We start from the raw sequence: 13030 nt of genomic DNA on the forward strand, positions 1-13030 counted from the left end.
TTGGATGACATGCTATACTATGACTTTTTTGAGTGACATGCTATACTATGATGTTTTTTGGACGACATGCTATACTATGATGTTTTTAGAGCGACCTGCTATACTATGACGTTTTTTGAGCGACATGCTATAATATGACATTTTTTGGACGACATGCTATACTATGACTTTTTTGGACGAAATGGTATACTATGACATCTTTAGAGCGACATGCTATGCTATGACTTTTTTTGAGTGACGTGCTATACTATGACGTTTTTTGAGCGACATGCTATACTATGACATTGTTTAGAGCGACATGCTATACTATGACGTTTTTAGAGCGACATGCTATACTATGACGTTTTTTGGACCAAAGACCATACTACGACGTTTTTTGAGCGACATGCTATACTATGACGTTTTTAGAGCGACATGCTATACTATGACGTTTTTTGGATGACATGCTATACTATACTTTTTTGCAGTTCAAACTTCTTTGTCCTTGATGTTAGTAAACTGAATATTTTGGATTGTTGGTCAAAACAAGACACCTGTGGGGAAATTAGACACAAATTTCACATTTGGAAAAAAAAAGATACACAAGAAAATAATCATCAGATTAATTGATGGAAATAATTGTTAGTTGCACAATACATGCAAACTGTACTGTTCACACTCTTAAAATCATAAGGTTGATTCTGAAAATCAAAATTTTATAAATTGTTTTGAATAAGTAATGTAAGAACACGAAGCAACGTTCAGCCCATTTTCTAGTACATGAAATTAATCCAGACAATTTTTACATTTATAAAAGGCTTAATTTATTACACAAGTCTAATAGAGAAAAGTAGCACATTACAAATTATACACAGCAAAGAACAAATAAGTATTTGTACACATTAAGAATAGTTGTCTTTTTGAACAGAGCATTATATCAAAAGAAAAGTACAAAACATTGAAAAAAAAAAAGGTATCAACTTTTTTGTTCCTCTGAACTCTTGTATCAAATGGTTCATCCTCTTCTCATTTTTGCTCTCAATTGCACGTTAACAAACATCCTTCAATACACTTTATATTGTAAAAAGAATCACCAAATAAGTGCCCAGTTTTCCTGATAATGACAACCTGCATCAGAAACGTGAACCTGCGAGGTTATACACAACAAATTGCCTTCAAAGTTACAGTAATCTGGTCGGAGAATTGAAATTTAACAGTAATATTTGAGATTTTGTTCAAAATAATGTAATTCAAAACAGCAACCTGTGTATTGTGAAAGCCTCGACCACCAGCATGTCTGAGCTTTGCAGCTTAACAGTGCCGGCACTGAAGGGCTGAGAATGAGTGAGATGACAAAAGAAAAAAAAAACCCAAAACGAAACACCAGCAGCTCAAAGATAAATGCTTTTAAACTAGTTTGTGTCCACGGCAAAAGAACCACATCAGAAGCCAGTAATGATGCAATTCCAAGAATCAACAGGGTCAAAGCTAGGAATGCTGTAAGATGATGACTGTGGAGAAAATAAACAAAACATCGATCGATGCTGCTCGGCAGAGGGAGAGAAAAAACAGGAGCGAACACTGCTGTTTTGTCTGGGACATAAAGGACGATGCGACTTTTATACTCTGCACACTAAATGAAAACATCTTAAACAGCTGCTCTAACACCAAAGTGTGTGGATTTGTGTGCTCTTTGTGATTCTACACATTCTCTCTGACATTCCTACCTCAGCATCCAACATGGACCTGGAACATGCCTCAATCCCATAATATCACATACATTTCCCCTCTAATTTAACCTCTCTACGAGTGTGTGTTAGCAGCGTGTTTCCCTGCGGGTGGGGAGCACAAACTACACGTATTAGCGGTGGATTAAGGTGAAAATTTGTGCCATAAATTGCTTAAAAAACACATTTTATGCAGATTCTAAGCCTTCTGTCAAGTAAAATGAGCATTACTGAACCCTGTACCTACAGTATGTCAGTGTTACAACAGATATGTTGAGTAATATGTGACACCCAGCTTGTAATTAAAACCTAATGAACATTACTTCCTTGCCAGTTATGGATTATATGCACTGCTATGACGATATGTAGGTATTCATGAGTTTTCTGATTTATACATTTTTTAAAGTCATTTCTGTGCATTATTAGGCCTAACTTTTAGAAGAAATGACAGAAATCAAAGAGGATTTTTACTCGAGCACAGCAATCTGCATTATTCTCTCCTGTTTCACAAAATAAACAAGGTCGACTACCATTTTACTACTATCATCTGCTATTTTTTTCTAGTAAATCTAAACTAGGAGGGAAAATGGGCATCACATTTTCCCCAGAGTCCTGTTCAACCAACAGGCATAAAAAGAAATTCTAAATGAAGTTTTCAGCACCCACAATTAAGTATAAAACACCATAAGAAACAGCCTGAAGGTTTAAAGCATTTGTTTCTTTCTGCTGCTACACAACAATGAAAGTGTAACATACTTAACTACGAATGCTGAACACTGAATTTATTGTTCTGAGCTTCTGACCAGATTTTTCTTTTGTTTGGCTTCAAAAGAAATTCAACGAAACCTGAAATTACACTCACTCCTGTGAGTGAAACAAGAGAAAATTCCGCATATTTGCAAATAACGATATGAAAATCCTCTCTCTGCTCATTTCTCCCTTGACTCAATAATCCGCAAAAATAACTTTAGAAAATGTGAAAATTTTGCAGTTATAGTTTCCTCATTTATAGTTCTACACTAACAAAAAGGCAAACACTCATCTTCATTCCTGTTTATGCACCTAAAACAAGCAATAAATATAAAATTCTATAAATAGGTAAGACAGTTATTATTTCAGTGGTAAATGTAAACAAGAGTCACGAGGCAACCAGATACCCACCCTATATAAGGTTTGTTAATGCTTTGTTATATGCACCAAAATACTGGAACACCACAAAACTCCCACGTTAATGCAGCCCCATACTATCACTAAATATACGTTGCCTCTCCCCGCTTCTCTTAAATCCACCAACAGTTATTATAAACAACAAATGTTGGAAATCTTACTGGACTACAAACATGCTTTAAAAGCCAAATTACGACCACTGATTTAAATTTTTTTCCTTTTTTTTAGTTAAGGCTGCGATTATAAGTGCTTTTCGTATCTGATGGATATTCAGATTAATCTTATGGTTTGTGAAGGTGCCATTTGCTCTGAACATGAAATTGCTAAAGACCTTCAGGGGGCATGAGGCCGCTACAGTGTTGCCATGGAAACACAATGGTATAAAAATGGTACCTGTCTTTTAATCATCACCGCGCTAACTTTTTTTTTCTCTCTCCCCATGTTTAAGGCAGATTGTGAGGTTCTAGTAAGGCAGGCAATCAGAAAAAGAACCACACTGGTCTGGAAATCAATTCCAGTCCATGCAGAGTGGAATCAATAGGTGGATATATAAGAGTCAGCAATCCAATCTGTCTTATATTATGTTGGGTTGATTGAGAGCTGTCTGTGTGGTCCTACACATAGAACAACCACACTAATCAGTGAGTACAGTTACCCAGAATATCTTCAGTAAACCCTTAATGATGTAAAGGACAGTCTGGCCTCGCACATTCAGTTCAATACAAAATAATCCCTGCAAATCGTCACATAAAATGTATCCAGTTTGAGAGTTGAACTTGTATTGATCCACTGCAAACACTGGGAATGAAATCTACAAAAAGGCACTTCTGTGTTGTGTTACAACAGCCTGCTTCCTGCAACCCAGAGCCTTTTTCAATGCCCAATGAAAGCGGACATTTGTGTTTTCAGCCTCCGAAACTTAACAGAAAAAGGCTTCAGTAAATGTGACTGGGTCCTCAGCTTCTGAGTAAACACGCAAACATACTTCAGGTGGGTAACACGGTTAGAAAATCGCTTTCGCACTGAACAAAAGGCATAAAATAACTCGATCTCTGAATGAGAAAACGGTCGGTGTGGAATAACTACTGTGAACTGCGGAGCCAAACCTTTCCCTCACTGCTCCTTGCACTCGCAGGGGGACGTGTGCGGCTGGTTGGAGCTGTGGCAGGGCTTCCACAGCAGCGGGGCGCTGAAGACGCCAATGATGCCCAGGTTGAGGATGAGGCTGACGGCGAGAGCACCGATTGTCCCCAGGAAGGATGGCGTCACCCCGTGGGCCACAAGCCACGACCTGCGCGACATCATGTCTGCGATGACGCCCTCCATCTGGAAGTGGGAACCCACCACGGCGCTGATGTGGAAGAGCTGGTGGCTGTGGCCTGTGTGGAGGAACACAAGTTAATCAGCATCGTAGGAAACTGTCAAAACTTAAGCTACACAAAAAACACTTTGCTGCTAATTGGTGAATTTATTAATGTGCACAATATGGAGAATAATGGGGCTTCTCCAGAATCTCAAACGAAAAGCATAAATGTAACATCATTTAGAGTGAACAGAAACCTCAGAAATTCCAGTTTGTATTCTGTTGTTTAAGTTTAACATATGAAAAGCTGTCCATACTATGCAAGAAACACAATGTTCTTACTTTTCAAACAAAAAAGCTTACTATACAAAGGGCTTTCCCTAGACAGACCTCTTTCACTCTATTCTTGGATTCTTATAAAACAACATAGTCTCATAGGCTAATTTGGTTGAAAGACAAACCAATCAAATGGTTAACCTACAAAAAAATGCATGACATAAAATAAGAAAATATGTTATTAACATATAAATAAATTATAATCAATGAGCTTACAACAGAGTTGCAGTCCATCAGATAGTGGTCTTATTGATTCACAGCTTCAACTCTGACAAAAACCAGCTACAAGTCAGAATTTGCTGCTTACGTAGTTCTACATCCCTGCACTAGCATTTGTACCACAGATTATATACGGAAAAATAGACAGTTTCATTTGTTTAAAAGTCTTAAATTTGGCTATCTCCATCTGGGACTTTTTTGGAGCCTGAAGTGACCATGTTTTGAGAAGAAGGAGGTGCTGTGGACAAAAGAGGGGTGGATCTAACCCTGAAGGACTATGTACACTCATCGATACTTGCCTGGCTCCTGGTTGCACTGCACAAAGTTGCTGTCAATAAAATTAACTTCAATAATTCAAGGTCAGATTATATTACTTACAAAGTAATCAGACTTCTAGATAAACTCTTTTCCTAAAACAACAATTTCCCTTAAACTGGGATCATGTTAGAAAAACATATGATAAAAGCCAGTATGAACAGATGTCAATATTCATAAGAACACCTAACAGCCTTAAACAACTCATTCTTTTATCAATTACTAGTCTCGCAGAGCCAAATGAATCTCCTAAATGCTAGAGAATGGTCTGACTGCACCCATTATTGTCCTGCTGTAGGGTTTATGTTTCACTAAACCAATCACTATTGATATTTGAAATAAGATGTGCACAGAATAATAATAATAAACAGAACAATCCACAGAACAAAGAAACAGGCAGAAAAGTTAACGTGGTATCAAATCAAAAGCCTGTTTGATGTAACTGTGTCAATTGTGCAGCGGTCAGCAGGGAAACTGTTCAAAAACAAGGAAAAACAAAAGACAGAAAATATAAAAAGTTAAAGCCCAGGAAGGAGAGTTAAAAAAAGTCTTAAACAGAACATTGGACTCTGTACAAGATTCTTTCTTGCATTCATGCACTTTTTTTTGATGAATTTACATGAAATCGGGGACACTGAACGTCACTACATCCATCTTCAACAATGTATATACTTTTACCAATTGAAATAATGGCTGAAATATGTTTTCTCTAATCTCATTAGGTCCAATAACTCCAGACTAATTGCAGAATGTAAAATGTTCTAATATTACATGTTTTGCAGGGTTTGCCTTTGCACACCTCACTAAAGCCTCCTTGTATAGATGAGTGGAAACATTGGGAGAGAAACGGGTCAGAAACTGCCAGAGAGAATTTTCAGAACTAAACGTAAAATGGTCTGATATCCTCCTCCTCCGCACAATATACTGCTTTAACATCAACACTGCGATGTGAGCATGTGCAATAATCACACTGCAACAAGTGCAGCGTTAAATACAGTGAATGAACTGAAACACATCATGATATAACTTATTTTTGGTTGCTAATAAGAAAACTCGCACAGCTCTCATTTTTCACGACTAATCTACAAGTCAAGTTTGTCTTCTGACATCATTTAAGGGTTCTTGGACACAATGAGATTTTTTTTTTACTTTATTTAAAAGACATAGTTTGTTGACATGCAGGCTCCACATGTGCAAAGCAGAAGGAATGAGGAACAAGAGGGAAACGCTGAAATGGAGGATTTTGCAGTAAAAAGAAATGTAGCATCTGTGGTACGGAAATATTCAGCTCCAGAAAGGATGCTTTCAACTAAAGTTCTTTGTCAGTAGTGCACGAGGAAACACAACTAGTCTGTTTTACTATTTAAATCAACACCACAAAGCTCTGTATGATGAGAGAAAAGCCAGACGAGTTCAATTCTTATGGATTCATTCAAAGCAATAAGTTATTTTTAAAGTCTCTGTCAGTGTTATACTGAATGAGAAATGCACCAACTGAGGTCTTAAAAAAAAAAATTCAATCCAGATGCACTCCTCTACAAAATTATCCCAATCATCCTTGAATGAAAAATTCTTTCCAAATAGAGTTATATGAGCCATCTGGTGCAGATTCCTTGGATTTCTTTCAGAGTCAGGTTTTTCCAATATTGTACATCCCTGAATGCTGTTTCACAAACTAGCTATTTCACAAGACACAGGCCTGCTTGAGATACACTAGCTAGCTATTACATTTATACATCAAGCTTTCTGTCACAATAGTTTGGTCATACAAACTAGCTTGATCCTATCCTGCTGCAAGATCATTAATGTGTATGCATATTTAATATTGTACAATGTTAATTAATCCCCTTTTAATGCGATTATGAAAGAGACTGGACCACGCAAAATAGTCATTTCACATTAACAGTTACCCCTCCTATAGTGGCAGCCTAATATTACTATTCCTATATTAGACATGGATACACAGGAGAGAGCATCTACAGAAAGGTTGTATTATTATCAGCTGCCACCTTCAGAGTAGAGCTTTGTCATTAATTCTCAAATTTTGTTACAATTTATGTACAGTCTGTGAAATGATCTCAATCATAGGTCTACTCTTTAACTTCTTAAAAGGGTTTTTCATTCAAACGTACACTTTTGTATGAAAAATATTCAGCCGGTCACTGCTGCTGATGGGGAACCCACAGAAACATTACTAATTCCAGTTTAACCCCTTCATGCAGTCATACAGGGGAGCTGTGCAATGAAACGTGATAATCTGCAATGCCAGTGGAGATGACTTTTCATGTCTTCCTGCTGGAATTGAGGTTTGAAATACAACGCTGCACAAATCAGCAAAAGCAAACTGTACTAAACACCAACAAAGACATACCGAAGAAGTCGAAGCGCCCCGGGGCCAGCCTCTCAGGGAAGTGGGCAGTAAACAGAAAACAGGTGAGGAAGGCAAAGAGAAGGTGGTAACAGTAACTGGACAAAGCGTCAGTCAGGCCACAGTTTCCACTGCAGCACAGGAGGATCTAAACACAGAAAACACAGGCACATTTTTACAATTAAACACATTCCAAATGTCTAAAACTCCACAAAGGTAAGAAGGTTAGCAGCACTGACGGTTACATCATTTCTGACCTAGTTAGAGACAAAAAACTACAGCAAACGACTTGCATAATGCACAAACTAATCATCACAATGATTAGGGAAATTAATATTTTGGCAGTAATATATTTGTATTAGATTAAGAAAGGAAATCAGCTTCTGGGTTACTGAGCCAAAGTCCTGCTGAAAGTATTAAAGCCTGGTACTAATCAGCTTCAAGCACTTACATAATAAACACAACAGCACAAGCTGTTGAAAAATACACTTATTCAGAGAGCAAATTAAGATTTCAAATTCAGTTCAAGAAGAATATTGTTGTATATTGTTGACTCACCCTGTAAAACAGAGGGACAGTGTCAAATATAAATGGGACGACAAACGCTCCTGTCCTCAGAGCTTTACTTCTCTGTGGGAACTGGAGCTCCAGGAACCTGTGCAGACAAACGGAGGGCAGAAATCTAACTTTACTTTGTCCTCTCAGAACTCTCAAATCAGTCAGTCTTTGTGTCTTAGTGCAACCTGCAATCAGTCCTGCTGTGAAAGCTTTAGACCATTTAATTATCCTTAGTGTTAAATTCAGTGGTTTCTCAGATTGTGGAACAATTCTACATGAGTTTGTTAAATGCTTTAAGGACAAAACTACTGTTGCCTCGCAAATAAATTCACTCAAAGATATTACATGTGCATCCACCAACTGTGGTCGGTTCAGGCTTAGTTTAATGTCCTTAAATGGCAAAACGTGCTGGAAGGTTTAAAAGGCACGTTAGCTTTAAATATACAATTTTAAGTAACAGAATTTATTAGAACCAGAAGCTACAAAAAACAGAAATTGGATTTTTAACTTTTTGACAATGAACTCCTCCTCTAAGCATACCATTCCATCAGGACAATTAGTCAAATCTAAACTTAAAATTGTGATTATTTTATCCAAATTACTTTATTCTACATGTCTCACTTGAAAAATTGCTAAAAATTAACAGTTTGCAGTCACCAGATGGTGCAAAAAAACTATAATTCTGCAGTCTTTGTCGCAGCTGAAACAGCATTAGTGACTCATCTATGACTAACAGTCACATGATAAAAATTCAGGGACTTTTTTCAGGTGAACTGTAAGTAGTAAAATATCTATTATGTACGGAATCACTACTTTTTTTCAGTATTAGTAACACTTATGCACACTTGGAAAAATGTTGGACATGATAATTCAGGGTTTTAAAAATTTTTGTCAAAAGAATAATCAAAGAAATTCACCAGTTTTTCTTACTTGATGGTGTATAGAATTATACTGCACAAAAGACATTTTTAAATTTCTCTCTACTTCTAGTCATGGTTGTGCTGTTTCCACACAGAGCTGCAGGACTTCATAATGCAATGAAAGTGATTCCACAATGAGTAAAAAGGTGACAGGAACAAAAAATGTCCAAAACCTTATTGGGGTTTGGATGCTTAAGGTCTTACAGGTCTCTTTTATTACTACAGAGCTGCAGTGGGTCATTATGTCTGTAAGAGCTGCTGAGACTAAAAGAATTTCCTTTGTCTGGTTTTCAGTGGAGAACTTTAAGTGTCACATGGCAGTCTGAATGCCATTTCCTGTCCGTGATAGAAAGAATGCAGGCCTGAGGGAAACACCAAAATCTTGTGCTTTTTGGGCATGAAGTTGTTGCTTTTATGCAACTCAAAAGCAGAGAGGCTATCGACATTCAAAACTCAAGTTACACAGAAAATGTGTATCACAGCTCCCCAAGTACATCTGTTTACCTTCATTCTGCTACCCAAAATTTAAACTAATCCAAAACTTACACATTAAAACTTGAATTGTCCATGCAGGCCTGAGGTCAGCAGCTTCTTACCTGGAGTAGCAGGACAGGCTGGTACAGAACAGTGTGTTTCCAATGGCAATGGGAACAAAATGCTGATGGAGCCAACTGTTCACCCAGCAATCTGGCATGACATAGTATCCGTAGCTTATGGCACATCCTGAATACAAACAGAGAGCCACCAGATGAAGTTTGAAGTTAATCTTGGTGCATCTTTTTATTTTATTCAGATGTTATTCAACCAGGATGGTCTCTTGAGATATGAATTTCTCCTTCAAATGAATCCTGGCTGCACAATTTTGTTACACAAATCAACACATGGCAGATATTCACTAAGGAAGGTGAGCAGGAATAGAGGAGAGAGACATTGTAGCACATACAAACCATGAAAACATGACTGGAATTAAGGAATATTTTCACTATCAATTCATTTGATAATTATTTTTTAAATGACATTAATGCAAAAAATGTCAGTACAGTTTTCTTTTTTACCCACAAGGCATGTTTCCGCTACACAAAGCTTTATAATAACCGAAAAATAGCCAGTTTTTAACAAAACAAGAAAGAAATACAGCAAATGAGTGAAACGATGCAGGTAGAACTAGACAATTCAACATATTTGCTGAATAAATGAATAATAAATTATCAAAACACTGGTAAACAAATTTTTTCTGGACTCATAATTCAACAAATGGACAAAAAATATTATATTATATATATACCAAAAACACAGCAAAATAAAAGCTATGCATTAAAATATTTAATGCAGTATTTAAAACCACCTCACAGAATATTACAGTGTCTTTTCGAAAACGGCCACTTGGAGTCGCCAAAGCAAGAACACTTTAAAACTCTACACATTGCAGCTTTTATCATTTAATAATAATATTTAGAGGCTGCAATTTTAATGTGTTTTTCTTACTTACTTCACGCAGGTGGAGCTGCATACCTTCGGGCTTTGTAAAAAAAAAAAAAAAATAAGTGAGAGCAATCATATCAGAAAATGGTGTAAAAATGCTCAAATACAGTGAGCGTGACGCACAGTGTACAGAGAATTTATACCAAAGTGCAGCTCTGATCTTTTTCTGCAGAGACACTGTTTGTTTCGAAAGAAATCTCACAATAAAAAAATCAAAGCTCTGCCTCAGCCCATCCAGTATTTTTGTTGTTGTTTTTGTCCTGCAGTGATAAAAGCCCCCTGCAGTTCAGTTATCCCTGAGATGGACTTTTGAACACTGTAAACTGGGTAAATCTTGGCACTAAGAAGCTTTGTGGTGGATTAAGAACCCGGCTGCCAGGGGCCACATCGTCTAAGTCATGCCTTTTAGTATAACTTTGTTAATATTTGACTGATGAGATCTTGTATATGCAGCAAGGATCATAAACACACCCTTAAAGATAAATATATAATCTGAAATGCCCACACATCTCTGAAATATGCAACATGTTCAAATATACAGTTCTCACAGTCAAGTGCAAACAAAGTATATGTGTCTGAACTTGACTGTAAATAGGCAGGTAGACTGGGAGGGACAACTGTAAATGAGCAAGTGCTGCATTCCTAAAAGACAAGTATGTTTCCGTTCCTTCTTTCATGAGACTACTGTGTGCAGGCAGGTGCATACTGACAGAGATAAAACTCATAAGAGAACCAGTTGTTTGGGCCACAGAGCCATTAAACAAACTATTTCTCAGGGAGGAGGCAAAAAGCAGAGAGATTACTTGAAGTTTGAGATTATACGGAAATCAGACGTGTCCTGATCACATCCAGCTGACACCCATAGCGATAATAAAAGGCAAAAATATATGCAGCAGTGCTTTGAATATTACTGTTGTGGAACTTGCCAGGCAAACAACAGAGAAAGAAAGAAATATTTTGTCTCTCGGATTCCTTTAAAATGACATACGTGTGGATTGTTTCAGATAGATTATTGCAGTTAAGGACGAAATAATAAAGCAGCTGTCATTCAAACTTCATTCTCAACAAAGTGTCTGCCGCTGGATCAAACTGTCAGCAGTGTTTCATGGAAATCAACCACTGACAAACTGCTCCCTCCGATACAGACCAGAACTGACTTCAACATTAGGAAGTTTGGAGGTTTTTCCAATTGACAATATGAAGAGAAAGCAACAGTGAAAGGGAAATCTGTGTGCCACCTGTTTCTGTAGACATACAATTACTGGTCCATGTGTGCAACCTGGCAACAAAATACAACACAAAAACAAAACACCGCTGAGGTGTAGGGCTGCAAGAAATTATCATGGAACAATAACCCTCTAACATATCGCAATTTTTCAAGGTTTGATACGCATAGAGAAATATTTGGCACCATCCAAAGAAGTTTTAGGTGCCTGAAAGAGAACACCGGTGTGTATAATTGGTCATATTTTATTGTGAAATCTCATTTTCATCTGCTCACTTTTGCCTTGTTGATACAAACTCAATGCTTCTTGTCATGAATTCAAGTTGTTCAGGGAGCTCAGACAATAACATCCCGAGTTTCTTTTATTTAAACATTATTCACACAACACAAAGTTTGTGCGAGCGAGAAACAGAAGAGAAACACCAAAAAAAACCCAGCAAATTTGATTGCAAATATGGAAATATTTCAGCTACGGACAGGATGACGTTGATTAAGAGCAGCTACTATCAGTTGGGTCTTGCAGTTGTTGCCACCACACAAGGCTGCATGACTAATATGTTCGCCAAGTTAAATCAGCAGCACAAACCTCTACATGATGAGTGCACAGCCAGACCTGAAAGTCATGCAATGCAAAAAACTAATGTGGATGCTTTTGCCAGCATTGCACTATAACAGAAAGGCTTATTTTTAGCCATTTTTAAATAATGTTTTATCTTCTATGGCAAGTGATACAAAGTGATTTTTTAAAAATAAATCCATTTTTTTCCCACCAGTATTGCGTACCTCTTTTCTGCAGGGAAGCCAAATTATCAGCGTCCAAACTGCATATTGTAGTGATTCGACTAGCAGGCGGGCCTTACCCAGGCTGTAGAGGCTGAGAGCTCCGTAGTCAAAGAAGTAGCAGATGTGGCGGGACTCTGAGGACATGGTGCTGAAGGTGTGTGCACAGCTGGAGGTGAAGGGGTAGATACAGATGAGCAGCATGTAGACCAGCAGGGGCCAGGTGTAGCTGTCGGTCAGGAAGTTCATGGTGGAGCACAGAACACAGAAACGCCACAAGAAGTACCTGCACAGCAACATTTCATCTCACTTAAAGAGCAAATTCAGACTTGCACCGTCTCACGCTGCTCAAGGCTGTCTGGAGGTTTCTGACATATTTGTGTGTTCAGATTCAGGCTTGTTGAATTTTTAAGAATCCTGTCTGCAGCTTTTCCCACCCATATCCTTCTGTTTATATTCTCACCAGCACTGCAAAGAATTTAAAGAATTACATCTTTAAATACAAACCAAAAGTCCTCCGGCTTTTACTGATCCTCATAAACTCTGCCATGTTTATACAGCTAGAAGGAAAATAGGATCATTTTACTGCGATTTGTTCTGGCCTTCATCATAACCTGGAATTTGATCAAAATTCTTCAAATTTTTGCAATT

At 37.6% G+C, this 13030-nt stretch overlaps 1 protein-coding gene across 3 annotated transcripts in view; it reads right to left on the reverse strand.

Moving 5' to 3' along the window:
- Window positions 1-778: 778 nt before the first annotated feature.
- Window positions 779-13030, reverse strand: part of paqr6 (progestin and adipoQ receptor family member VI) — a 31408-nt gene continuing 19156 nt past the window's right edge. For all 3 annotated transcript variants that reach the window (XM_023284445.3, XM_023284447.3, XM_023284446.3), the window contains exons 4-8: window positions 12460-12665; window positions 9489-9615; window positions 7973-8069; window positions 7418-7562; window positions 779-4252 (exon numbers count right to left, since the gene is read on the reverse strand). In XM_023284445.3, the coding sequence (XP_023140213.1) occupies window positions 3987-4252; window positions 7418-7562; window positions 7973-8069; window positions 9489-9615; window positions 12460-12665 (841 nt within the window). In that variant the 3' untranslated portion in view covers window positions 779-3986. The remainder of the gene's footprint in view (window positions 4253-7417; window positions 7563-7972; window positions 8070-9488; window positions 9616-12459; window positions 12666-13030) is intronic.

Source organism: Amphiprion ocellaris, chromosome 9 (genome assembly GCF_022539595.1).
Source record: "Amphiprion ocellaris isolate individual 3 ecotype Okinawa chromosome 9, ASM2253959v1, whole genome shotgun sequence".
In the NCBI taxonomy this organism is placed as follows: domain Eukaryota; kingdom Metazoa; phylum Chordata; class Actinopteri; family Pomacentridae; genus Amphiprion; species Amphiprion ocellaris.